The 26,299-nt window shown below is 37.6% G+C and overlaps 1 protein-coding gene across 46 annotated transcripts in view; it reads left to right on the forward strand.

The window, feature by feature from the left end:
• Positions 1 to 26,299, forward strand: part of CLASP2 (cytoplasmic linker associated protein 2) — a 271,237-nt gene that overhangs the window by 184,061 nt on the left and 60,877 nt on the right. For 15 of the 46 annotated variants that reach the window (XR_012157456.1, XR_012157457.1, XM_073333055.1 and 12 more), the window contains 8 exons: positions 4,286 to 4,348; positions 5,082 to 5,188; positions 8,646 to 8,669; positions 9,150 to 9,394; positions 12,877 to 12,940; positions 23,568 to 23,731; positions 24,309 to 24,387; positions 24,515 to 24,565. Coding sequence is in view for 44 of the 46 variants with exons in the window: in XM_073333055.1 (XP_073189156.1) it covers positions 4,286 to 4,348; positions 5,082 to 5,188; positions 8,646 to 8,669; positions 9,150 to 9,394; positions 12,877 to 12,940; positions 23,568 to 23,731; positions 24,309 to 24,387; positions 24,515 to 24,565 (797 nt within the window). In the remaining 2 variants the exon portion in view is untranslated. The remainder of the gene's footprint in view (positions 1 to 4,285; positions 4,349 to 5,081; positions 5,189 to 8,645; positions 8,670 to 9,149; positions 9,395 to 12,876; positions 12,941 to 23,567; positions 23,732 to 24,308; positions 24,388 to 24,514; positions 24,566 to 26,299) is intronic. The other 31 variants (XM_073333027.1, XM_073333033.1, XM_073333036.1 and 28 more) reach the window with 8 other exon arrangements.

The following is a 26,299-nucleotide window of genomic DNA, read 5'->3' on the forward strand; positions in this document are numbered from 1 at the left end:
ATTGCTATATTGTCACTCTAGTGCTAATAGAAATAAAACAAAAAAATTAAAATTCTATTTTTTGTCACTAAAGTAAGTCAGTATGAATCTCTGTGCAAATTGGTAACAGATCCATTGAGTTAGAAGATGCCAGTTTCATGCAATCATTTTTCAAAACAGACTTTTACTGTAAGAATAGTCTCTACATTTTTTGGAAATAAATGGAAGCAAATAGTAAGGGCTCTTGCCAGAGTGGGTGAACCTAAATCCAGTTTTGAAACCTACCTTCAGCGTCTCAAAAACAGCATAATGCACAATTAACATAGGTCGCTACATGGGGGAGAGGAGGCTGGCAACTTCTTTACATTTCAGATTTGCACAACCACAGATACTTCAGACTTCTTTCCTAGAGCTACTGTAAACAATGACACAGCTTTCACATGTAATACTGCAATTTACTGGCCTGACACTTAAAATATTTGCAAGTGTCAAACTGACATCTCTTTACAAAACCCAAATGGAAGTACGGGAAGCACATAGTTGGCTTTAAAAAAAAAATCAGTAGATTCTAATCATAAATCATTACATCTGGATGAAAGTTGCTATGATTTAGGTAGCAAAATTTTCTTCAAAAGATTATTTTAGTTGGTTTTGGGCTCCTTCTGTAAGGTAGAAAATGTATCACTTGAAGGTTCTATTTGAAATTTACCTACTTTGTATGAATTTATAATAGATTTTTAGTTCCTTTTTAATTTCTTCCCAGTTCAGTATAGTCTATAGCAAAGATACCTTGCTTCCAATTCCTCAGCTCACTCCCAAAATAAGATCTTTACTCTATTTTCAACCTCAAATTGAGGCACCCCAGTATGTTCCTTATTAGCATCTGAAAGTCTGATCCTTATTTTGGGCTGTTAAGGCAATTTGCTCCTGTCAGCTGTATTTTTACTGGCAAAGAGTTGGGTAAATAAATGGAAGCTGTCTCAGTATCTGATGCTAATTTAACCAGATGCTATTTAATCAGGAAACCTAATGAATGGCAAGTTATATAGGATCCACTAGTCAACTCTTCATTAAAATGCAACTGATAGGTTCTGTGGTGCATTACATATATGTTTTCAAAAAGCAGAGTGTTTTCAGATACTTCTGTGCTGCTTTTGCTACTCCGCAGCTTGAATTTGAACAGTTTAATTGCTTGCATGTTGTATATAATTGACATGTTATGCCAAGCCAAATACTCCATATTTTTAAGACATCGTTATTAAAATAACTCCATAATGTTGTTAGACATTGGGTTACTGGGAGAGCTGTTACTTGAAATGTTATTTCTGTTGTTGTTAATGAAGTTTTTAACCTCTGTGTTCAGATGCCAAATACCACGAGTAGGTTGTATCTATTGCTTGTATCAAGAATGTAGAATAACCTCTATGGAAATCAAGATTTAGTAAAAATGTCTGTTCCTGAAATAAATATCACAGGACTTCTTACCTTTCTATTTCCTGATTTTTGTTTTCAAATTTCCCTAGTGATTAGTTAAGCCAGTTTGTCTTCTTCCATATAATTAGTCTGTTGTCAAAAATGTATTTCTTTAAATAATTCTGCAGACCTTAGTCTCTCGAAGTTTCCACTGATTCCAATGGAACGTAGATTTAAGTAATCAATTGTCTCAGTGATTAGTTTTCTTTTATAATGTATGTGACAGTTTTACATATAACCCTTCTACAACTGTACAGTGTTGTTAATGGCTCCCAAAAAAGAATATTTTGTTTGTGTAATGTCCCAAGTTTATGCCATCTCTATGTATAAACCTTTTTGTAATCCCACATCACGGTGGGATTACAGATGCTGATATCAAAGAAGTGAGGGGGGGCACCTATTTTAATTCACTGCTCTGAGAAACAAGTGATTATTGATTTATTATATACAGTTAATTTTAAAGGTTTATGTTTTTCAAGATTGCCTTCTAACTTCTTTTGACCAGAAAGTACATTATTTTTTAGTCCTTTTCAACATTTATCATTATAACAAATCTTTAAAAATTTGGTAGAATAATAACCAAATTGAGTAATTCGAGATGGTCCATTATAATATCAGGAGTACAAAGAACACTCTTGAAGAAGAGATCGTGGAATAAAGTCACCTTTACCTGTTATAATAGGTTACAGCCATATTTTAGCATATTTTTGGCTTGCTTGTTTGATGTATTTGTGGAGAGAGAGGTTGTTTTAAATAGAATTCCTAGTGATATTACGAACTCTTAATTCATATCCTGAGTGGAAGAATTGAATTTTCAGTGGAAGATTGTAGAGAAATTGGTCCCAATATTGCATGTGTTCAAAGCCCTGCAGATAGCATGTGTCGCTGCCATTGATTTTTTGTTGTCTTTTGTACTGCTGAGTGTCTAGTCAAGTATGCTGGCATATGATTGCCAAAGAACCAAGCATACAATAATATAGTTAGTGGGGGAGAAGAAACCATACTTCATAGTTAAATAACATAAGCATATTTATGTTGATGCAAAATATATTAATCATTGCTTAGTGGATTACAAAAAATATAATGAAAAAATGTCATCTATTGCATACTAAGGAGGCTTGTCTTCACTGTAAAGTTATAAGTGGAATGTTACCCATAACTCGAGTCCTGTCCATACCAGGACTGATTGATTTAAATAACAGATTTTATTCATTATTTAAATCAGCGAGCAGGGAGGGAGGGGCGCCTGTGAGGGGATGTGGATAGGGGTTGGGGCAGTCGGGGGAGAGGGTGGTTGGATTGGGGTGGGAGTCCCAGGGAGGTTGTTGGGGATGGACAGGGGTCGGGGCAGTCAGGGGACAGGGAGCAGGGGGGGTTGGATAGGGGGTGGCATTCCGGGGCGGGGGCAGTCAGGGGATAAGGAGCAGGGGGGGTTGGATGAGTTGGGTTTCTGAAGGGGGCAGTTAGGGGGCAGGAAGTGGGAGGGGTGGATAGGGGGCGGGGGCCAGGCTGTTTGGAGAGGCACAGCCTTCCCTACCCTGCCCTCCATACAGTTTCACAACCCCAATGTGGCCCTTGGGCCAAAAAGTTTGCCCACCCCATCCCAGCCCCTAGCCCCTCGCCCGGGGTCCTAGTCTCCGACCCCAGGTCCTCCCCATCCTTCCTGAAGCTTGAACGTTCTGAATCAGCTGTTTGTGGCACTCCGTCAGCACTGGGAGGGAGGAGGAGGAGGAGTTGGTAAGGGTGGGGCCACCAGCATGCAAGAGGGGAGCGGGGGAGCTTGGCGCTTGGCATTGATGAATGCTCCGCTCCCACTAATTTTTCCTTGTGGGTGCTCCAGCCCCGGAGCACCCATGGAGTTGGTGCCTTTGCCGGACCACGGATGTTGCTGGACCAGGGAGTGCCGGATTAGAGAGGTTCAACCTGTACCAATATGCACTCCATTGTAAAGACTGAAAATAATACAGATCCTTAATGTAATACGTGACATTGTGACGTATTTATAAAACTTGAGTTGACTTCAGAAATTAAAGAAATTTTCACCTGATTCTAAATGTAATTTAAAAAGCAGCACTCTTTAATCTCATTAAAGTTTGAAGAGACTAATTGATTTAGCATATATTTATTTATTTAAGTAGAATAATTGTAAATTTAGGCCTTAATAGAGGTTTTATTTTCAAATTTAATTTTAGAAAGGTTTATTTTTAATACTTTATTTTTTAAAATTAAATTAAAAGTGATTTATTAAAAAAAACCCCACAACACTTTTTAAATCATTTTTTTTATCCAGGCACCAAAAAAACATTAATTTGAGCCTAGTGGTAATTTTAACTTGAGTTAGCTAGCCTTTTCAGGGTATAGGCTACAGCTCAAGCTAGCACAACTTGTCAGCTGTTAATACAATAACTCTGTGCAGTAATCTAATTAATCTGTGCAGCTCTAGTATTATTTTGCAGTGTGGCTGCTGTCATTCAAGCTAGGCCCTCCAGGGTAGACAAGTCAAGTTAACTTTGCAGTTAAGATACAGACTTAGTGAGCTGTTTTGAAAGGTTCGTATGGGGTGTATATGTGCGTTTTGCTTTGAATTAAAAAAAGGAATGTTGGCTTTTAATTTTCTTCAGCATGAATTGGCTTCTGTACAATAAGCCACTGTTATGTAGTTGAAGGACTTGTTTTCTGAAACTTTATTTCATGTTTTCTCTGTTAATTTGTTCTATTTCATGCACTATTGCTACATCTGTTTCCTAAAAAGTATTCTCTTTTATCTATACAGTTATCACTGTATCTTGCTTCCATAATAATAGATAGGGTTTATATGATCCTGTTATTGCAGCTTCCAGGCATCACTCCAGATCTACTGGTGCCCTCTACACTCCAGAAGTATATGGGGCTACAGGTGAAGGATGAGTACACTTTGCTGTCATCTGTGCAGTCATCCTGGATATTTTTTCCCATTTGGTTTTCCTTACAATCCATTTTTAAAAACCATTATTTACATTAATTTGAGTTCTGTGTTTTTGATAATGAAGGTAGATGTGTACGTATTGCAAGTTTTTCTTTCCCAAGGTCAACCCTCCGCGCCCCCCACCCCCCCAACTCCCCACAATAATGTATTTATAGTTATTTTTACTGGCAGATGTATTTTATTTTAGTTTCTTATTATTTGGTATTTGTAGCACTTTTTATGCATGTAGTTCTCTAACATAGCACTGTTGGTAGACCTCCTTTTATATTTGCTTTTTATTTAAAAAAATAATTAAAAAAACCCAAAATGATTAATATATTTTGACAGGTGCTCTTCAAAAGAAAAATAGCTCTGTAGTGCAGTCCCGACACCTCAGTTGAGTCTCTTGATTCCTTTCTCTCATAGTACAAATATTTATCAAATATTCTATTTAATCATTGATTAATTTTAGTTTATTTTTCCCATTCTTTTGCTGCAGAAATACAAATCAAGTAATTGCCACATAATTTCATTTAACTGAAAATTTAAAAAAAGAATTGAAGTAGATCAGAGCACTTGTCATTTACTATCCTTCTGGTTGGGTTTTTTTAAGTGACTAAAATTCTATTTTCCATGTTGCTTTTCAGATTGAAATTTTTATTATTTTCTTATTCTGTTATGACAGGTACAGGTTTTGGGATCAGTCAGTCAAGTAGATTGTCATCATCGGTTAGTGCTATGAGAGTTCTGAACACAGGTTCTGATGTAGAAGAAGCAGTAGCAGATGCATTGGTAAGAATCCTCCATTTATCATTTTAAGTAGACTATAAACTTTGAATTATGTGATCACTTATGTAGATATATATATAATATACAATTTATAGTGTTTATATGCATTCTGAACTGTGAAGCAGGTTTAGTTCCTTAGGTTTGAAATTACATTTGTTTACCTGAGCTAGCTCATTGAAGTGGAATTTTGATTAAATGATAGCATGAACAGCTAGTGTAATAAAAGACGAGTGATTGAAATTTGTTTCTCGTTGAATAAAAACTAAAGCTCTGAACAAGCAAATTAGTGATGTGTCCAAAATCTGAAACTGTTCCAATATCTTCTCTAGATTGTAGATTCTTTGGGTCTGGTTTCCATTTTCTGTGTCTTGGCTCATAATTATGTTAACTACAGAAATTTAAAAAATAAAAACAAATGTTGAAAGTTAAGTTGCTCTGCCATTGTAACTCTGTAGAACAAAAGGCAGACTTGTTATTCGAAGACAGACTTGGCTATAGTTTGATATCCCAGCTATTGTCAAGTTTACCGATCCACATGGTACTCAGTCTGCAAGGAGATCCGTTTGGAATTTGCCATGATAATGACTGTCAAATTGATACCACAACTTTAAACTTATTAAAACATGGATAATAGGACACCTGTTTACCTTGTAGATCAGCACAATACAACCGGAAAATAAATATATATGCATATAAATTTGGTAACGTCATATTTATCGTATGCTTTCTAGTATCTAAATGTATTTTGCCTGTTATACAAAAAATGAAGAACCTGTTTACTGGAGCTAAGCAGCATTGAGATTTTTGTTCCATGAAGAATTCTAGATTTTGAAAAAATTTCCATTCTGTAGCAGAATCGAGTAAAAAAACTTAAAATATTTTGTGGGGAGCTGGCCAGGGGGTGAATCAGTCAGACAGGGAACTGGCAGCTCACCTCCTCAAGAGGCCCCAGCTCTGCAGTGCCCGATTAGGCAAGCTAGCGGGAGCTGCCAAAGAGCTGCAAGCCTGGGAGCCAGGGGCATGGAAGTCTGGGCTCCACAATTATCTCCAGCTGGGCTGCCAAGGAGCCCAGCAAACAAGCTGGCAGAAAAACAGGTAGGTGGGTTTCTGTTGGAAACGTGCCTGATTTTCCATCGGAATGTTAACAAAATGGACACAGTCCCACAGATGTCTCAATTTCAACTAATTGACGCTTTCTGATGAAAGAAGTTCCATTAGTGAATTTCCAACTAGTCCTACTTATTTACCTTTCTTCGATATCTTTAACCACCCAAAAATAAGAAGTTGATTTAATATTTTGAAGGGATTTTCTTTACTTTCTTCCTCTGTTAAATCAAGTCAGGTCTAGGCATATTTTACTTTTTTGTTGTTTCTGTATTTTGTTAGCCTTAATTTCACATTAGCAAATGTTCAAATTCAGATTAACCTGAAATCAAAGGAGGTCTACTGTGTTTTGTCTCAAGTTGGTATTTAGCATGTTACGTATTTAAGGCACCTGTTGCCAAGGTATCTAACTGCTGTGTGGAACTTCCACAGTTTTATGGCAGACAGATTGGTGTTGTTTTTTTTAAATAGTGTTTTAAACAATGTGCAAACAAACTGCAAGCATTTAAATACTGTTGGATCCAGTTTTGAGTTCTCAAAGGAAAAGTAATTTGCATTGAAATCCCATTCTGTCGAGGGCCTGTAGTACGCCACTTATATTCATAAAATCATCAGTTAAATGACTCCTTGCTTTGTTTCTTTCCTATCCATTACTTTCATCGGTCATTGTGCTTTATAGATTAAATGTTTGGAGGACATAGGTTGGCAGAAACCACTCTGAGTCAAAGTTATTGTATCATAGCTTTTTAAAACTCCTATACCTGTACCTTGGCTGAGATAGAAGTCAAGAAAATTTTCTCCCCTTCCTCCATTGCATCTGAAATCCTGTCAAGCAAAACTGTTCAGAGTGTGACTGACAGTTTGGTAAATCCTGGCTACCTGCACTCAGAAACTGTCCAGTACCTCTGATAGTGCAGAACTTTCTGTCAGCTTCATGGATAAGAACAATTAAGATTCGGTTTGTCCGTGTGTGTGATGGGAGGGTGGTGTCTTGCAGGGAGTCAGGTTTATGAATGTCTGTTCCTGAATTTTGTCTTCTGCTACTGTTTCACTCACTGAGGTTTTAGAAGGCTGCCCACCTGAATGAGAAACTTCCAGTTTTGTGCTTCTGGTACTAGGAGATCACACTAATAAGGAATGCCTCTCCAGCCACTGGAGAAGGAAATGTCATCTGTACGTCTATCCACCATAACTTCTTGTAGCAATGCCCCGGTATGGGTGGTCCCCAGTCTTGCTCTGATTGGTAGTGACTATCCATTTGGATGAGAATCTGGCTTTGAGTTTATTTTGCTCTGATGCAGTACAGGAGTCTATCCCTCTTCAGGTTCTTGAAAAGGTAGAACTCCAATGTCATGACATCTATTTGTAAATATAAAATATTTGTAATGTAAATGGACCTAATTCACTCCCCCACCCCACAGAACTGCTACACTACCATTTCAATTGCGAGGCAGATTTATTGCATTGCCGTTTATTTGGCAACTTTTTTGGGCTATCATGGATCAGTTGAATTTAAAGAAGTATCTCTGCAGAGCTTGATCATGTGATTCACGTGGCTCTTTAACAAGTTATTTCTAACATGTAATTAATAAGCCCCCCTCCCCCCCCAAAAAAAATACCAGGTTTCTTTTGCAGAGGTGTGGTTTTTTTCCTCTAGGGTGATAAGTCTGTTTTTCTTAATCCCTTGGCCTGTTTGGGTTTCATGTTTTTGGTTATTTTTGGGGGGGAGGAGGGTGTTTATTGTTTTTTGTTTTTGTTTTTTTGTATTTTAAAATTACTTCTTATAAGGCATTCTAGTAATTTGCTTCTATAGGGAGTCTTTGCAATTCCAGAATTGGGTGGAAGTTTCCAGATGCTGAGAGCAGAGCTGGTCAGAAAACTTCCACAATAAAAAAAAGGGGGGAAAACATTTTGACAAAAAATTCCAAAACCAGGAACATTGGTTTTGTTGGTGCTGAGATAGTTGACTGTACATAACAGGGTCCTCAAGATGAATTACCATTTTATAAGAGAGCCAGAAAGCTTTAAGCAGGGAAGTTTGTGTCTTATCTTGGTTTGTGAAGACCTAAAAAATTATATTATGATGTATTTTTCTGGAAAAGTATACATGGGGTAAAATTTCTTATTGGTAATGCATGATATGGCAGTGTTACATATTTTATATCAGCGATAGTGAGGACAAAGAATAAATAAAGTTGCATGCTAATAGCCATTGTCTTCAATATATTTAAAAAAAAAAAACTGTTTCTACTGACAGGTGATACCATAATGAAAATTAGTTATAGTTCTAATACATGGCAATTATCCTCAATGTTCTCAATTTCTCTGTTTCTCTTTAATAATTTACTGCTATCAGCTCTTAGGAGACATACGGACTAAGGTATAGAAATCCACTGTTTTCCCCTTACTTCTGATAGTTTAACATTTTAATATAGTATGTACTAAGATTGTACAAAACTAAATATAAATAAAGAAGTAATAGAAAATGTCATTTTAAACTCAATATTGTTTGAAGTTGTGTAAGGTTGAGTGACATGACTAAATTTCAATATCTCTGTTCTCCCTCTATTATGATAAATATTCGTATTTTTCACAAGTAAAACTTATGCAGAAGAAAATTGATTAGGTGGATAACCTGTCATGTGCTATTTGCTTCATTTTTACTTTTGGAATTCTATATAATCAATCTGGCGTTAAGATATTAATGTTGCTTGACTTGTAGAACAATGAAATTGGAGCCATAACGTCAATGCAGGTGATCAGTGAAGGTGTTAGCCTTTGTATAGATCTAAGTTTGTGCAAATACAAAGTTTGACACCTCTTTGTGATCATTGCTAATCTGGGAGTCTGTATGTGATAGAAAAAGCCTGTACGAAGGAGGTACGAGTCGTATGGAATGTACTCCGATGATGATGCCAACAGTGATGCATCCAGTGCCTGTTCAGAAAGATCATACAGCTCTCGCAATGGCAGCATACCTACATATATGCGGCAGACAGAAGATGTGGCAGAGGTCCTCAATCGCTGTGCTAGTTCCAACTGGTCAGAAAGAAAAGAAGGTCTTTTAGGTCTACAGAATTTATTAAAAAATCAGAGGACTTTAAGGTAAGAAAATGTCTTTTACACAAGAACAGTTTTCCTGCGGGGGCGGGGAGGAGCAGGGCCACTGTTTTGCAGCTGACGCTCATTTTCTCAGTCAGCTTTGTGTTGATGTAGCCTTCATTGTATTACAAGTAGAATTGGAATTTCAAATTACTGAAATAAGCAAAGTAGTATATTCTTCTGAATAAATAATGCAGATTGCAGTGTTTCTGTGAGATCTCTTTGCATTATCCTGTAAATGGACAAAAATGATTATGATCAGTTTCTTGGCATGTATTATAAGATTAGGTGCATCACTTATCACCATGTAAAAAAAAGTATCTAATTTCTTGCTTTCTTGGGACAATTTTTCAGAAACACAGCTAAAAACCTAAAGTTTTTACTTGCTGAAAATGTTGACTTTATCCAAAGTAAGGTTTCCTTAGCTGTTACTTTCCTGGCATACACATTTGTGGATGCCCAGAGCAAGGTCCATGTCTTTCATTGACGTAGCCTGGAGGAACCTGTGAATGTAGATCTAGATATTAGATTCACACAAATCAAACTGTATGAACTGTGTAAAATTCACCAGTGACAAATTCTTTTAGCAAGGAGGAGGACAAGGTACTTGCAGACACAGAAGAAACTGCAAAAACTGGCCTCAAACCAGGGAGGAAACATGCTTAAACCCTTTTACCTGTACAATAAGTACCAGAGATCCTTGTCCCTCATCCCAATACTCTTAGGCTATCGAGAGTTGAAATTCTGGAAATTACCATCATCTCCCATTGCTCAGAATGGAGAGTTAAGCCAAGCTACCCTCACAGAAGAGTGAGGATTCTTATGTGTTGGGATTCCCTCTGAAAGTGTTTCCACTTGGCTTATCCAGAACACCTTGTCTAGTTCTGGGAGAACACTTCATCCAGTTCTCTGGGATCCAAATCACTCAGTTTGACACCAGATTTTGTCGTTCAGGTTCCTGTATTTGTCATACAGCAAAGCTACACCGCGTTAATCAGACTCAAACATAGGGCTTGGATTTAGGGCGTACCACACATCCAGAGTTGCACAGAAAACCTCTTTTTATATACATTTACACGTTACATTGCATTTTCTATACATTACATCACATCACATATTTTTGGATTGGCTTGGTTATTTTGCAGGAACCAATCCCTGTGCAGCATGTTCTGTCCATGTGCTGTTCATGCAGAACATGATCTTCACATTCCAGGTTTATCTTGTCCATTGTCACTATCATTAAGGTTTTGCTGCTTATTTTAGCTAGTACAGACATCCCGACTCCAGCATACTGCTTGTCAAGCCTCTGTTTACAACTTAACTTTCCATTCACCTTCCCAATCATGCCCAGTAAGAAATGAGGCAAGTTACTTCTGTCAAGCTAGGCCTACACTATACTATTTTCAGGGAGCTAGTGGTTACTTCAAAAAGGCAGCTTAGGACAGCTGTGGCTGTTGTTTCATTGAGTCCAATAGAAGATGGGAGCCATTTTGAAAAGGGCATATCTTGAAGAAATTATTTGTAGAAGAACACTATTCTTTAGCTCCTGTTAAAGAAGAAATGCTCAGTTATGAAAAATAATGGCAAAAGTGACTGTTAGTCTTAAAAAAAAATTTTTTTAAGTACCCTTGTACCAGATTTACTCAACAAGGAGAGCAGGAGGGGAAGTATTGAGGGGCGATGTGCAGGGGAATTTGGAGCATAGGAGAAAGGGGAAATTGGGGAAGGGACAGGAAGGAGGGAAAAGCTGGTATGTATGTTCTGTCTGTTTTGTGCTCCTCCAAAGTGAGTAAGTCATCCAGCGCATGCTGGTTAATCTGGTCAGAAAAGTTTAAATAAAATATAGATCTTGGGGTTATGCTGCAGATCTTCAAATCAATAGAAATACCACATGGTTAACACTATTCGTGGGATTTTTTGTTTAGTGAGCAAGTATGAAGGTTTTTTTTAAAAGTGAATCATAGATAAGAACTTAGATTAAATTGTAGTTAAGTTTGACTGTATATTAGTAAGGTGAGGAAAAACATTACATGTAAGTATCCCAGAAAACAAGCAGTAGAAACATAAGAGATTCAGATTTAAGATTAAATTTAAAAAAAATCCAAACATGTTAAAATATGTAAATACAAAGTTAAGGCACCCAAAGAACCTTATCTCTGCCTTGTAATGACACCATGATGGAAACATTTAAAAAAAATGATCAGATGTCTTTAAAAATCAGTTTAGTTTAATCTGGGACTGTAATGCAGTATTCATAATTGTTAGTCATCACAATGATATCTTTACAAAGCAGAGTTAAGGTTTTTTTGTTTACTTAACAGCATTCCCATACCTTAACATGTTTCGATTTCTTTTAAATTTACTCTTCACTCTTATTTTTCTGGGTTTGTATTGCTTATATGGGGGATAATTACAACATCCCGGTAATATTTTTATCTTTAAGTTACTGATATATGTTCTAGTTTAACATAATTTTTATCTGGGAACCTTGTACGGTGTTGAAATTATTGGTGGCACTAAAGAAATAATAAATAGGGGTAGAAGTCCTTATTTAATAGCATTAGAGACCAAATTTAAACCAAGAGCTCCACAAGACAGAAAAATTCCTAATCTGTGGAGTCCTAATTTGTGTCAACTGGAGATGCAATCCTGTGTTCAGCAGAAACTATTTGATACTTCTAGGGTATATCTACACAGCTGCTGAGAGGGTGCTTCCCAGCACAGGTAGACAGACATACACCAGCTCCGCTCAAGGTAGAGCACTAAAAATAGCAGTGTGGTCACAGCGGGCCAGGCTGTGGCTTGGACTCGCCACTTGAGTACAGTACAATGCCACCTGTCCCTCTGGGTGTGTAGAATGGATAGCCTGAGCCTCCACCAATTGCTTTCATGGCTACACTGCTATTTTTAGCATGCTAGCTCAAGCAGAACTAGTTCATGTCTGTCTACTTGCTTTGGGAAGCACCTTCCTAGCTGCTTTGTAGACATATCCCTAAAGACTAAGAATGTCTCTAAATATACCCTGTTTCATATTTTAGTTGTCATAAGTGGAAATTTAAACAATGTTTTGGTTATATAACGTTTTATAAGTGTTACTATAAAGGGACATTATTGGATTGTCATATTTAAAAATAAATTTTATCTGTATTAACATTAGATTATTAAAACTGAAAATTTTAAAATGACCTGTATTATTTGAGATGTTTAATAGCTACCACTTTCACTTGGGCTTGTAGTCCGTTTCACTGGTTGTTCTGTGCTAGTACAATGCTGTGTTATTTTGGTTGCAAATAGTGCTTAAGAATATTTAAACTGAAGTTAAACTTCATATTAGATTTTAAGCAAAAATGAAATATTTCTATTGAAAAGGTATTTTTCAAAACCTCTTAACCTGAACTTTGGGCTTGAAGTATCCAGTCTGTGTCCTTTTAAAAGAATTCCTTACAGTAGCCCATAGTTGACTAATTGTTACATCATTTTAACAGTCGCGTTGAATTGAAAAGATTGTGTGAAATCTTCACAAGGATGTTTGCTGACCCTCATAGCAAGGTATGTTTTATTTTTTTCTTTTGATATTCCTCTGTTTACTTGTAGTCAGCACATTGAAATCTCGTAGATTAATACTACAGAACAATTTCTGTAAATGATATTAGTAAGTATTCATTTGCACACTTAAAATATTTGCCATAAAGGTATATTATAAGCATTGAATTGTGAGAGGTAGTCATATGAGTTATTTAGGAGCTCTTTGCAAACAGGTGGTGAGGCATAGGTATGTGTTCTTAATTTTCACTGATAGTGTTAATTGGTAGAATGTAAGGAAACTGGTGCTTTGATCCACTTAATTTGAGATTTGAAACAAGTTCTTTTTCTTTTATTGATACAGGATAATTGAGATAAAGTAAATACTAATTTATTGTATGTAAATAGAAATTTATTCAACATTTAGAGAGTGTTCAACATTCTTAAATATTCTTATAAGCTCATAGTGTTTCTTGCAAAGGTAAAATGAAAAGTGATTCTCACTCAGGTATATATTGAGTTGATCTGATGCAAGAAATATTTCAGTTAAATTGTACAAAATGAGGCAGATTAGGAACCCCAAGTGTATATTTCAGATGCTTTCTAGCTTATATGTTTTTGAGTGATAATGCATTATAGTGTGTGTCTTCCTTTATTCTCATTGATAAATGACTGGTTGGAAATTAAGGCTCTACAGATAGTTTATATGGTTATTAATATTTAGTAAAATACACGTAAAGAATATATTGCTATCAATAATAAAACAATATCATGTTTTGTTCACATTATATGACTTTTTACCAGGCAAATATGAACCAGTACCTCATAAATCAGGATGACATTGTAACAATTATAATATTCTTTTGGGTTTCTAAGAGCAATTTTAACTAGCTTATTTTACTGAATCTCCACTTGTGCGTTATATTTTCAGTTTTGGTTGTTTGCCCTCTCTCTCTCTCTTTCTTTCTCTCTCTCTGTCTCTCAAGTAGATGGACCACTGTGCCTTATTTAATGCTCCATTAAAGAACTTAAAGTGAAATGTCTCAGACAACTGGGCACAGCAGTACAGTTGCTGATATGAAATAAATATAAAACATTTTTAAAACTTCATGTTTATTTATAATTTAGGGCTTATCTTGAATTGTAGGTATTCTGCCTATTGAAAGTAATAGGTACTCATTTTGTCTGAGATAACTTCTGTCAATCTGTCAGTATTGATTAAGTGATAGCAAAACACTCATAAAGTTTCACAGCAAAACAGAAAGTAGTTCATCTCAGTATTTTACAACTCTACTATAAATGTGTCAACTGATGGCTGCTGCTAATAGAATACTGAAAAATGCCCATAAAAATGTTAATGTACACTTGATAAACCTTCAGAACTGGGTGATATGTTAACTGTACTGAAATCCTGACTAATTTAAAGTAACAGTAAAGCACCAAATGAACTTGTCAAATTTTGTCTGCTGTTTGCCCTTTTTACGGATAAGGCAGAGTAGTAGCCACCTGTGGCAAGATTAGAAATTTGGGAGTTTTGGGGTACACATGAGAACAGAGGCCTGAACATGAAGCGTAAAGGCCTTGAGGATCATAGGAAGTCAAGAGAGGAGGAAGCAGTGAAAAGGGAAAAAGTTGAAGAACAGATGCCCCAGAGAGATCAGGTGAACAGCCGGAAGTAGAAGAGGGGAGAAAGAGAGAATGACCCCCCCAAAAAAGTACTGAAAAATATAGAATTCCAGGAGATGGATAATGGTGGTGGGTACTGCTGAAGCAAAGCAGTAAATGTATGAGATAAGCATCTTGTGTAAACTTAAGCATTATTTTGCTTGGTCATGCATATACAGTTTTCTTTTAGCAATATCGATCTCTAGAGCATTTATGTAGATTCCATAAATATACCAATGTTGATGAAATGGCATATTGCTGATTTTTTGTCACTATTTGACTTGGAAGCTAGTTAATAAGAGTTTGGATTCTGGATTACAAACATTACATCAGTTCGTATATTGAACTAATGTGTGAAAATTTTCTTTATATTAAAAACTTTCTTTCCTTTGCAAAATATGCAGAATTAAAAGTATTCCAGCTTGAAATTGTATATGCGAAATATAGCATTTAAATTATTTCATGACAAGAATGTACAAAAAAACCAGAAGTGACATTATAAGCATGCATGACATCTTTTTTGGAATGAAGATTACTTTAAAATAGACACTGAGATGTCATAAAGAATTATCGCATTCCATATGTATATAATATGTCTCTTCTTTTCATGTTTACTGGACACATTGATATAACACGTTTTGTTTTGTAAACTGAGGTATCATCCATATTATAACTAAACCAAAGTTTGTAACTGTACAGTAGTGATTTTAAAATATTTACAATTAGCTCCTAGTTCCAGTCACTGACTGTGTTGCCACCACTGGATATTACCAACCATTAATTGTCCAGCAGCGCATTTCACAGCAGGATACCCCAACTTTAAGCATCAAAGAGTTAATGGACAATTAGGTTTTTATATTTATGTGTGAGGTGACCATATAAAATCTTTTCCAAGAGTTTTTCTCCCAGCTTCTACAGGAATTATTATGACTACAGTATGTAAAGGTGTGAATGTCTAATTTTTTTTAATGTGTTCCAGTACGTCTTTAACCTAAGTACAGTAACTCCTCGTTTAACATTGTAGTTATGTTCCTGAAAAAGGCGACTTTAAGCGAAACGATGTTAAGCGAATCCAGTTTCCCCATAAGAATTAATGTCAATAGGAGGGGTTACGTTCCAGGGAAATTTTTTCACCAGACAAAAAACTACACACAGTATAAGTTTTAAACAAACAATTTAATACTGTACACAGCAATGATGATTGTGCAGCTTGGTTGAGGTGGTGAATTTAGAGGGTGGTATATTTCCCAGCGAATGCCTTACTACTAAATGAAGAACTAGCAATCAGCTGAGTCCTCAAGGGTTAATACATTGTTGTTAATGTAGCCTCACACTCTACAACAGGGGTCTCAAACCCGCGGGCTGGGCTATTTTCTCCGGTCCGCCAGCTCCCCATGGCCCCCCCACCCCCTCCAGCATTTACCTAGAGTGGCTCCGGCTCGGCGCACACCGGGGACAGGGCAGGCTCCCTCCCTCCCTGCCTGCCTGCCCTGCCTCTGTCCTGCTCCAGGAAGCGACCGGGACCTGGGAGGGTGGAGGGGGGGGCACAGGGGTCTGTGTGTTACCCTGGCTGCTCTTCCAGGTACTTCCCCCGAAGCTCCCATTGGCCACGGTTCCCTGTTCCTGGCCAATGGGAGCTTATGGGGAGGTACTTGAAGGAGCTGCCAGGGCGACACACAGACCCCTGTGGCACCCCCTCCCCCAGGTCCCGGCTGCTTCCCAGAGTGGCTGGCCCGCACCCGCCCCCCAAACTCCTCCTGTAGCTGAGCCCCCTGCTGCACCCCACACCCCGACCCCCTTCCCTGAGCCCCCTGCCACACCCTGCACCCCTCCTGCACCCCAACCCCCTGCCCTGAGCCTCCTGCTGCATCCTGCACCCCTCCTGCACCCCCTGGGGGCAGGGAGGGGATGGAGTTGGGGTGGGGATTTCAGGGAAGGGGTTGGAATGGGGGCAGGGAAGAGGTGGGGAAGGAGTGGAGTGGGGGCAGGGCCAGGGCAGCAGGGGGGTGTGGTCAGTGGCACGGCCCTTGGGCCAGTGTGGCCCTCGTGGTCATTTGAGTTTGAGACCGCTGCTCTACAAGGCAGCACGAATGGAGGGAGGAGAGATAGCATGGCGGACAGAGATACACACCCTGAGTGTGGGAGAGAGAGATGCGCATTGCCCCTTTAAGTATGCTGACCCGACTCTAAGTACATTCCCTTTAAAAAGATCCGAAAGTTGAGACAGCAGATGCGGTCCTTCCATCCTGAGCCCTGTCCTGTCCCCACCCTGCTCCATATGGAGAAGGGGTAAGCGGGGGGCAGGAGTAGGGGGAAGAGGGACTCCCTGACATTAGCCCCCCTCTGCACAGCAAGCAGGAGGCTCCCAGGAGCAGCACATGGCAGTGGCGGGGGGGGGGAGGGAGGGAGGGACAGCTGAACTGCTGGCAATTGGTAGCCTGCTGAGCAGCTGCTGCACAGAGAACTTAGGGGAGTGGTGAGCTGATAAGGGGGCTGCCAGTCCACCCTGGTTCCAGGCCCCACTAGCTAGCTGCAACTGGCTTGCTCTTCCTGCAAGCAGTGGACAAATCAGGCAACTGTCAAACAACATTGTAAGGGAGCATTGTACAGTTTTAAATGAGCATATTCCCTAATTGATCAGCAGGTAACAACGTTAACCGGGACGACTTTAAGTGAGGAGTTACTGTACAAGGAATTGCATAGGGAAAAATTAATGTTGTGGTGTTCTTCTGGAAAAAAAAATTGGTTTTAAGGAGAAAAATAAACGGGAGCAAACCAACTACTTATTTCCAAACTATTCTAAGAACAGTTAGAAACATAATTTTAAATTTACTGTGCAAGTTTGAAATACCTTTTTTATTTTTTGTGTTTTTTTCTTCCATACAGGAACTTTGCATTGATGGCAACTAATTTGTGTGTTTTTATCTTTTTCCCCCTTTTTTCTTTTTGCATGCTGTCCCCTGTGTTGGAACTCTCTTTAGAGAGTAAGTTGGATCAATATTTGCTGGAAACCTAACCTTATTGCATGATTGTGAAATTAACGCTTTTTCTCTATTTTTTTCCTCCCCCAAAGAGTTCATGCAGTGTCAAGCCTTTCGCAATTCATATAGAATTATGCGTGGTAATGTTTTGAGATGTGTTTTTTCTACTAATGAACTGACCTTATTTGGTTATGCACTCCTGTTCTACATTGTGGTGATTGGCGCATCTGAAACTTAATTCATTTTAAAGAAAGATCTCAATTATACTTATTTTTTCTTACAGTATCTGTTTATTTCTCCACTATCAACATGTGATTAAGATGACTGATTTCAGAATTTAAAATTGAATCATGAAAACAAAGACTGTATCTAGAGAAACTATAGCATGTGTGGATTGTTCCCACTATAATTAAAGTTTGAATTCTAGCTTCCACTCTAATCTCACTCTTTTGTTTTGATGCTCATAAAAGTTTCTCAAACAAATTGTCCATGCTTTGTCTCAGATTCAGAGGTGTGTGGGTTTTTAGTTTTAGGGTTTTTTGGGAGCCTTGGGGGGGAGACTTAGACAAGACAAGGTTTGAAGATAATTCATTAAATTTAATATGAACATTTATTTTGGGCAATCTGAGGTGCTCTATGAGCATATAAATGTTTAACCAACTTATTCAGCCTGCAGATTTCAGTATAAGAGGTACCAAACCAAATAACTCCAGATCAAGAAATTTATGAACTCCTGTGACAAAGAAGGCAGAGTTTGTCAGCTCCTGGCTCAATTTCTTAATCTTTAAAAACCACAAAAAAAAAATCCACAATTAATTGTTATGATGGAGTATCAAGCACTCAGAAGTTAAGGTTTCCCATAATAGTTGTCTGTGCTTTATATGTGTTGTGTTTCATATTTCTGTTTGCATTGTTAAATGTAAATATTAGAATATTATTCTTATTAACAACTACTATTCTATAGGGAGATCTGGTAGTGACCGCTGTATTTAATTTGCGTTAAACTTCTCATTATAATAGATACTTGTGACCTTTTTGTTAAGAAGCTCATAACACTTCCATTGTTTGCTGCAGGCCTTTGAAAGCCTTTGTGTAGAGAAGTCTGGCTTTGGCCCTGCACCTGCCTCAGTTTTCCCTTCTGTCATGTGTCAAACAAAACACCGTATCTCATGTTTTCACAATACTGCTTCCTCTTCTGGGTGTGGCTTAGTACCATAAAATAATATACACAATCTTCTAGCCTTCTTTTATGGGTTCATTTAGTCCATTCAGTTTATAATGGGCTTTGAGATCCACATAACCCTCCATCTTGGCTTAAAAGTTCTTCCTGTCCTTTACCCGGGCTTCCCCTTCCTAACAGACCTCAACGTTCTAAATCCTTTACATTTCTTTCTCCCTGCAGGTCCCTCAGCTGACGCTTGTCCCTCAACAAGCTGGTACTGTTCTTGCAGTTCTCTCTTCTAGGCCTTTTGTCTGGGAGCTCTGAAGAGTTGTCACCTCCCCAGCAAGCTTTTTTTCCATACTCTGACTGAATTCAGGCTGCCCTGATATTCCCCAGAAAACCTAGTTTCTAGTCAGATTCTCCCCTAATGGTGACCCCTTATGCCTTTCTCTTAGGGGAGGTAACCTAAGCCTAGCACAGTTGAGGCTGAGTCAGAATCCTCTTAAAGGGCCAGCGTACCCTGTGACAGTATTATAGTATGCAAATTTAGATTCTGCTAACTGGTAGCAAAAGAGGTATCTACCAAAACAGTAATTTTGACTTTTTTCCAGTAGTCCCTTATAAAATTAATTTCTTACTTTTCTATGACGTCCAACAAACTGAAATATGCATCTTGTCCTTATGAAAGGACATTTGATGTAACAGTGTGCTTGATTTTAAACTTAATTGTGTGTGTACATATATGTATTTACAAGTAGTAAGACAGAGCAAATAATTTTGTGACTATCTTTACATTATTTCTTCAACTTCAGAATAACTGAACTTGAAAATTCACATGCACTGTACGACATGGATCTTGCTTCACAAAGATCAGTCACAATTTTCTTTGAGTTTTCCCCCCCAACCAAGCTTCTTCTTCTTTTTTTTTTTTTTAAGGAAGGAAACTCAGACAAAACACTTAATGTAATGTCATGGTTGAGAATTGAAAATGTACAAAAGCCAAGAAATTGAAAGCTATAATTTCCCCAGCAATTCTAACTCTATCACACTGCATGTATATAATGGTATAGATGTGTACACAGCAGTACAAAATATTAAGTATGTGCTGGTGTCAGATTTATAGTTGATGTGGAAACCATAACTTCATAAACTCCTTTTGTACATTTAATTCTCAAGCATGACATTAGCAGAGTTTTCCCCTTCCCTCACATTTAATAAATTGGGCTAGATGAATTCTCCATTGGTAAAAGGAGAGGTAAATTTCACCTCCCTTCATCATGAAGGGCCATACCAGCAACAGGAAAATTCATCCCCTTGGAAAGGACATAAGAATTGCCATACTGCATTAGACCTGAGGTCCATTTAGTCCAGAAACCTTTCTATGAGGGTGATCAATGAGCTTCAGAGGAAGGTATTAGAACCATGCAGTGGGCAGATGTGTGGTAATCTTTCTCCAACATTAGGTTTCATCCTTTTCTATAGTTAGATACTGGCTTAAGTCCTGAAAAATGTTATTTAATATCCCTTCTGTAATTTATCATAAACTATGACAATTCCAGATATTCTTGCTGTCTGTAGCAATGTCCAGTATCCTTTCCTTTTTTCAGTCTTGCTAAATTCTTGCCCTCAACAGTTTTGTGTGGCAATGAGGAAAGGCAGGCAGTGTTTCCATGGAAGCACTCCCTCCTTTAGGGAACAATAGTTTTAACCTGTGCTGTGTTCCTTATTTATTCCCCTGGCTATAGTGGGAATGCACCAAATCAATAAATGCCCAAATCATAGTGTCTAATACCTGGTCTACAACGTCAACACACCTTTTTGGGGTTGGCTGTGTTTCCCCTAGCAAAAAAAAAGTTGTGTTCAACCATTGCTGTTAAACCATTTTCTGAGACCAATGGAAGCTGGTGTAGACTAATGAATTTCTACAATGCAAAACAAAAAAAAAGGTAGTGTTAACATACGGTTAAGTTTGAGAAACAAACATTCAGAAGTCAGGTAGTTCCAAATATTACAGCTGAGAGAACAATCTTAATTCAGCCATGTTGCACATCCTATCTATATATAGATATTTATATTTACAAACAGAAATGCTACTTTAAGGGTGTTATTTAGATTCCAAAGTTAAATGCTCAAAAGTTAGGAAATGCCTGATGTAAGGTTAACCATAACCCCTTAATTTTTCCTCCTTGGGCATCCATCCTGTGCACTGAGGCAGGGGTCCTGGGGGTCGGGGGAGTGGAGTATGGGATCAAGTAATAAAGGACTGTGGATAAAATTTTCAAAAGCACCCGAGTCCCATTTTCTAGAGTTTTTATAAGTCTATGTAGAAATTTAAGGCCCATGGATTATCAAAATTTCAAATTACAATTTTACCCTTACTATAATGTACATGTACAGGGAGCAGAATTCCCCAATTGATGTTAAATATCACATTTCTGAACTTTTGCATGCTCAACTTTGCAGTTGAAGTAACACTCTTTAAAATAGTTTTTTGTAGTAATTTTCTAGGTTTGTTGTTTTGTGTTTAAAGAGGAAAAAGGTAAAGATGGGCAACTGGAGCTCTGTGTTGGGCCTGGGGGGAGACCAGCTTGGCCCTCTTACCACCCTTTTCCCCACTATAGCTATTTTGACAGCTATTTTGGTATTCCCAGGGATGTGTGCACTGCTGCAGTGGTAGCATGGGTCCAGCTCTTTAGAATGCTCATGTTCTGTTATTTTGACATGTTGCCAAAATATTCCTGAAGAATGCAAGTGACAGCAGGGAAATAGTGATATTTTAACGGTTGGTATTTCAGCCAAATCTAATGGAGTTTCTGGGACAAAGAAAAGGCACTTGGAAAGCCCTGTTACAAATCCAGTTTGCTTATAGTTATATGTAACTCAGACAGATTAATTGACATAATTTGATCATTTGACTTTCCAGTACTACTGTTTGGAGATTTGTATATCCAGATACAATAATTCTACAAAACACATTTAGAATGGCCTACACAGAAATCTGTGTGCTATTGCTTATGTGGAATCAGAGTTAAAGTCTTGAGCTTGATAGCTTATTTTCTTGTTTTCAGAGCCCTGGAATTATCAGTGGGTAGGAGTGCTGGGTGTGGGGATCTTCTAATGTGGTTCTTGAGTAACTGCCCGACCAGGAGCAGCACTGGAGTAATGTTCAGCCTTCACCCAGTGAGAGAAACATCAAGGACAATAGATGGAAGGGAGGAGAATATACCCTACAATATTTCATTTTAGAGTGGGAAGAAAATGTTTTCTCTTGAGGAACCTTTTACCTATTTGGGACAGGAAGATGGTTTTTAATAGTTAAAATATTTAAAGTAGTCCTGAAGATTATACTGTTTGGTGTCTGTAGGATCCTGAGAGAATTTGAATGTATATGGCATCCAGTGCCTATTAATCAAGTGCCAGCCTCAAATACCTAATAACGGACACTTGTAAACTAATCATATGGATTTGCACCTTTAGTGTGTTGGGCATATTTACCTTAATGACCTTATGACATCGGTGTTAAAAGTAATTTTAGTGAACTTATGCAGCAGTATGTGTTATGGCCTAGATTAGGCTGGAATTCTGGCAGAATACATACCTTTGAAATTGTATATCTAGAATATGTATGTTCCACTCCAGCATAAGCACACACAAATCCAAAAGCTAGTGAAAGATCCTAAAAAGAAAAATAATGCCACCTAGCGGTAAATTTTATATACAGACACTTAAAAAAAAACAAAAAAACCCAACCCTAAAATACTTCTTGATCTTAAGGTTGTACTATAAGTTTAGAAATTTGTAAAAAAAAAAAAAAAAAAAAAATTGTCATCCACACTCACATTTGGTGCAGTTTGCAATGTACAAATTGACAGAGGGTACATCTACACTGGATAAAAAAGTGCAGCAGCAATTCTCAGCCCGGGTCAACTGACTTAGGCTCATAGGTCTTGGGCTAGTAGAGCTGAAAATAGTGTAGATGTTCCCACTCAGTCTGGAGCCCAGGCTCTGAGATCCTGGCTGAGTTTCAGAGCCCAGGCCCCAGCCCAAGTGGGAACATCTGTGCTGCTATTTTTAGACTCAGAGCATGAGCCCCACAAGCCCAAGTCAGTTGACCTGGACTCTGAGAATTGCTGCTATGGGGGGGTGGGAGGGGCACCATGCAGCATAAATGTACTCATAGATCATTTTCATGAATATTTGCTTCCCAACACCACTCTTCCAAAATGTCATAGATAGTAGCTAATATGTTTTTAGAAAGATTAACATTCCATATATTTCCAAAGGACATCATAATCAGAAATGTACTGCCGTTTTTCCTCTACTGGTGTGAATAATTTGTTTCAGAATGCTGCAAGAACAGAGGAGCCTGTTCCATTCTCCAAATCTTCTGTGGAAAGGAACAAGCATTCTCTTGATGCAGATCTCCACAGCTCATATTTTAATTAAGCTTTCTGTGGCCTCTTTGCTTTTTTTAAAAAGAGAAGCCAATTTTATTGTCAACGTAGAACTGACTTAATTACATAAAGCTTGAAGTGGAAAGAATTTTAAAATTAAAAAATAAAGTTGTGCCAGCCATCACAGTAAACATTTCTTTACCCAATGATACTGCATGGAATAGCTAATTGTCAAACTTCAGCTGAAGTTGAATAGCAATATTCTCTTGTATCACGGAGACCAATGAAAAGCAAGACAGATTGTTTTCCTGCTTGGCTGCAAATCACTGCCTCTGTTTGCCTTTGATTCCCCTACTGCTTTCTTCATCATTTGTGAGTTCAACACAGGTCAATGTCATTTCCTTTTCTTCCCCCCACCCCTCTCTCTTTTTTCCCTTCTCTGCCTCCTTTAGGTGTTCAGCATGTTTTTGGAGACCTTGGTCGACTTCATCCAGGTCCATAAAGAAGATCTACAGGATTGGCTGTTTGTGTTGTTGACACAGCTGTTGAAGAAAATGGGTGCTGATTTGCTTGGGTCTGTACAAGCAAAAGTTCAAAAGGCACTTGATGTCACAAGGTAATACATTGCTGACAAAAATGTGCATGCAATTTTGATTGGCACCAGAGTATATTCCCACACCTCTCTTACTGTACTGTAAGGATATTGGCCCCAAAACAGAATCTGTTGATGGCTTTAAAATGTAACAAATGTAATAATGGTGGTTTTCTAAATATCAGCTAATTTAAAGAATTCAGATTGTCCCGGCCGTTTTGAATGCTCAACATTGAAAGATGAATACAGAATCAGTTTTGTAGATTATGAAATGCACATCCTAGCAGGATTGGATTTAATAAGCCATACTCTCTTCAGAGAGTTTTAGTTTGTCTTACATGTTATCACATGTAATTGCTTGAAAGAAGTAGGATCTTTTGATATATGTTCTTTCTACGTTAGCTGAATATTTCTGAAAGTATGATATAGCATATCTACCCAGTGATTAAAACAAGTAGGCGTATATTGTAGTTTGAAAGGGAGATGAAGTTTTGATTAGTTAATATAGAGAGAGCCTTTAAGTTAGAGCGACCACCTCTACAGTTACTAAATGCATGCCCTGTGCAAGTAATGCATTTTGCCTGATTTCTTTATTTTGCAGGGAATCTTTTCCAAACGATCTCCAATTCAGTATTTTAATGAGATTCACTGTCGACCAGACCCAAACACCCAGCTTGAAGGTAAGAATTTACAAGTCTAAATTGCAAATGAAATATTTGTTGATAGAAATTTGCTTTCTCTTACTATTTGAATTTGTATTGTAAAAAAGGTTTTCACTTGGTGGATTTTGTTTTTATAAACTTTCAGACAGTCAAGCCAGTGCTGCAGGACCAGCTTCGCTCTTTTTGGAGCTCCAAGGTTTTTTGTCTGCATTATTGCCTTTTTTAACCCTATGTAAAAACTTTACAATGTTTGATAATTTTTATTTGTATGCATCTGTCTATGGCTACTAACCTTTGCAAGAAACTTTAAGCATGCAGATATTCAAGTTCAAATGATATACTAGTGTCAGAGCATTTGTTGCAAAAACAGCCCTGATAAGACCACACTTCAGTGAATACAGAAGCAACAAAAATATGGCCGCCTAACACCAAGCTGGTTATGCGAACTCACTCTATCAAGTCTTTTCTCATTTTATGTTTGTGATTTCCCAATCTTCTTTTCTGGATGTAGTTCTGACAATGAAGGTTTTTCCCTAAACTACTTTCATCTTGTAGGTTATGGGCATATTTAAAATTTAAATGTTAATATTAACACATGTACCTAAATTTTCATTCAAAACATATTACTTTTATATTTAGTGCATTATTTTATTTGTTAAGCTTTTCTAAAAGTAATGTGTTGCATTATATATGCACGCATTTTCACAGCTTAAGAATATGTTGACATAGAAATGGTGGTACAACCTAAAATTAACTGATTTCTGTAGGACGTGTACAATTAGAGAAAAGGTTGACTTTGGTATAAATGCTGTAAATCCTAATAAGATTTACAAATAAGGCAAATTGGGGAAATAACAAGCATATACGAAACTGGAATTTTCTGCTCTATCCTGCACGAAATTTTTTTACACAATTTGGAATGTTATGCAACATAACAATGCACAAGATTACACTTTTTTCCTGTACACAGTGGGGCTGAAGTCACATGCAAATACCTCATTTTTTTGTTTTTGTTTTTGTTTTTTGTTTGCAGCACAGTAAAATGTATACTATTACTCACTCTGAGGACAGTTCATACTTTGACTACTATTACTTTGTGGTGGTGTATTAAACAGCGGGTGCTATCTCATGATCTGATTAGAGTTGTTGAAGAAAACAGATGAAGTAGTAATGAAATCACACAATTTGTTCTGTAACATGTCCTTAAGACAGAGGTTTATTGCAAGAAGATTAATGCGTCGATTGCTGAGAGTTACTTTCTCCATAAAATTCTGATGTAATTACTAAAGCACGATATGCTCCCTTTTGTGAAGCTTATGCTGTAGATTTGAAAGAAAGCATGGACTTCCGGTATGAGGATGAGGTCCAAAGAGTGGAATTCCTTAAAGACTTGGAGCCAGAGCTTAAGACTGAGGAAGCCAAGGCCAAGACCATTCTCCTGATGACAGAGAAGAAAGTTTAAAAAAAAAGACTGATTTAGGGAACCAATATTGAGCAGTTATCATAAAGATTCATCAGTGTTAGAGAAATCTTATATTTCTCTAATAGAAGTTGGCTGGAGAAGCCACCTCTTTCTTAGAGCTGTGGCTTCAAATGATTGTCTCAATAGGAGTAGTTTCAAACAGATTTTTAAAGAATTTTTTAAATATTGCCTTTTTTGTAAAGTGTGCCATTAACAGGCAATAATCTTGTCTTCAAAAATCCAAGAACTTATCATACCCCATTCCCTACCCCTCAACTTCTTCCTAAAACTTACTACTATCACTGAAGAGCCAGAGAACATACTTATTAGAAGTAATCAAAAATGTAATATAGTAATAGTGTTAAGGATTCTACCTACCTGTGTTAGTATTTTGTACTGGTACCGATCCCCATAGTACCAGAGTGCTTCCTAGGGTTAACTGGATTGGCATAGCAAGATTCCTTTTGA

Source organism: Lepidochelys kempii, chromosome 2, assembly GCF_965140265.1.
Source record: "Lepidochelys kempii isolate rLepKem1 chromosome 2, rLepKem1.hap2, whole genome shotgun sequence".
Lineage (NCBI taxonomy): Eukaryota > Metazoa > Chordata > Testudines > Cheloniidae > Lepidochelys > Lepidochelys kempii.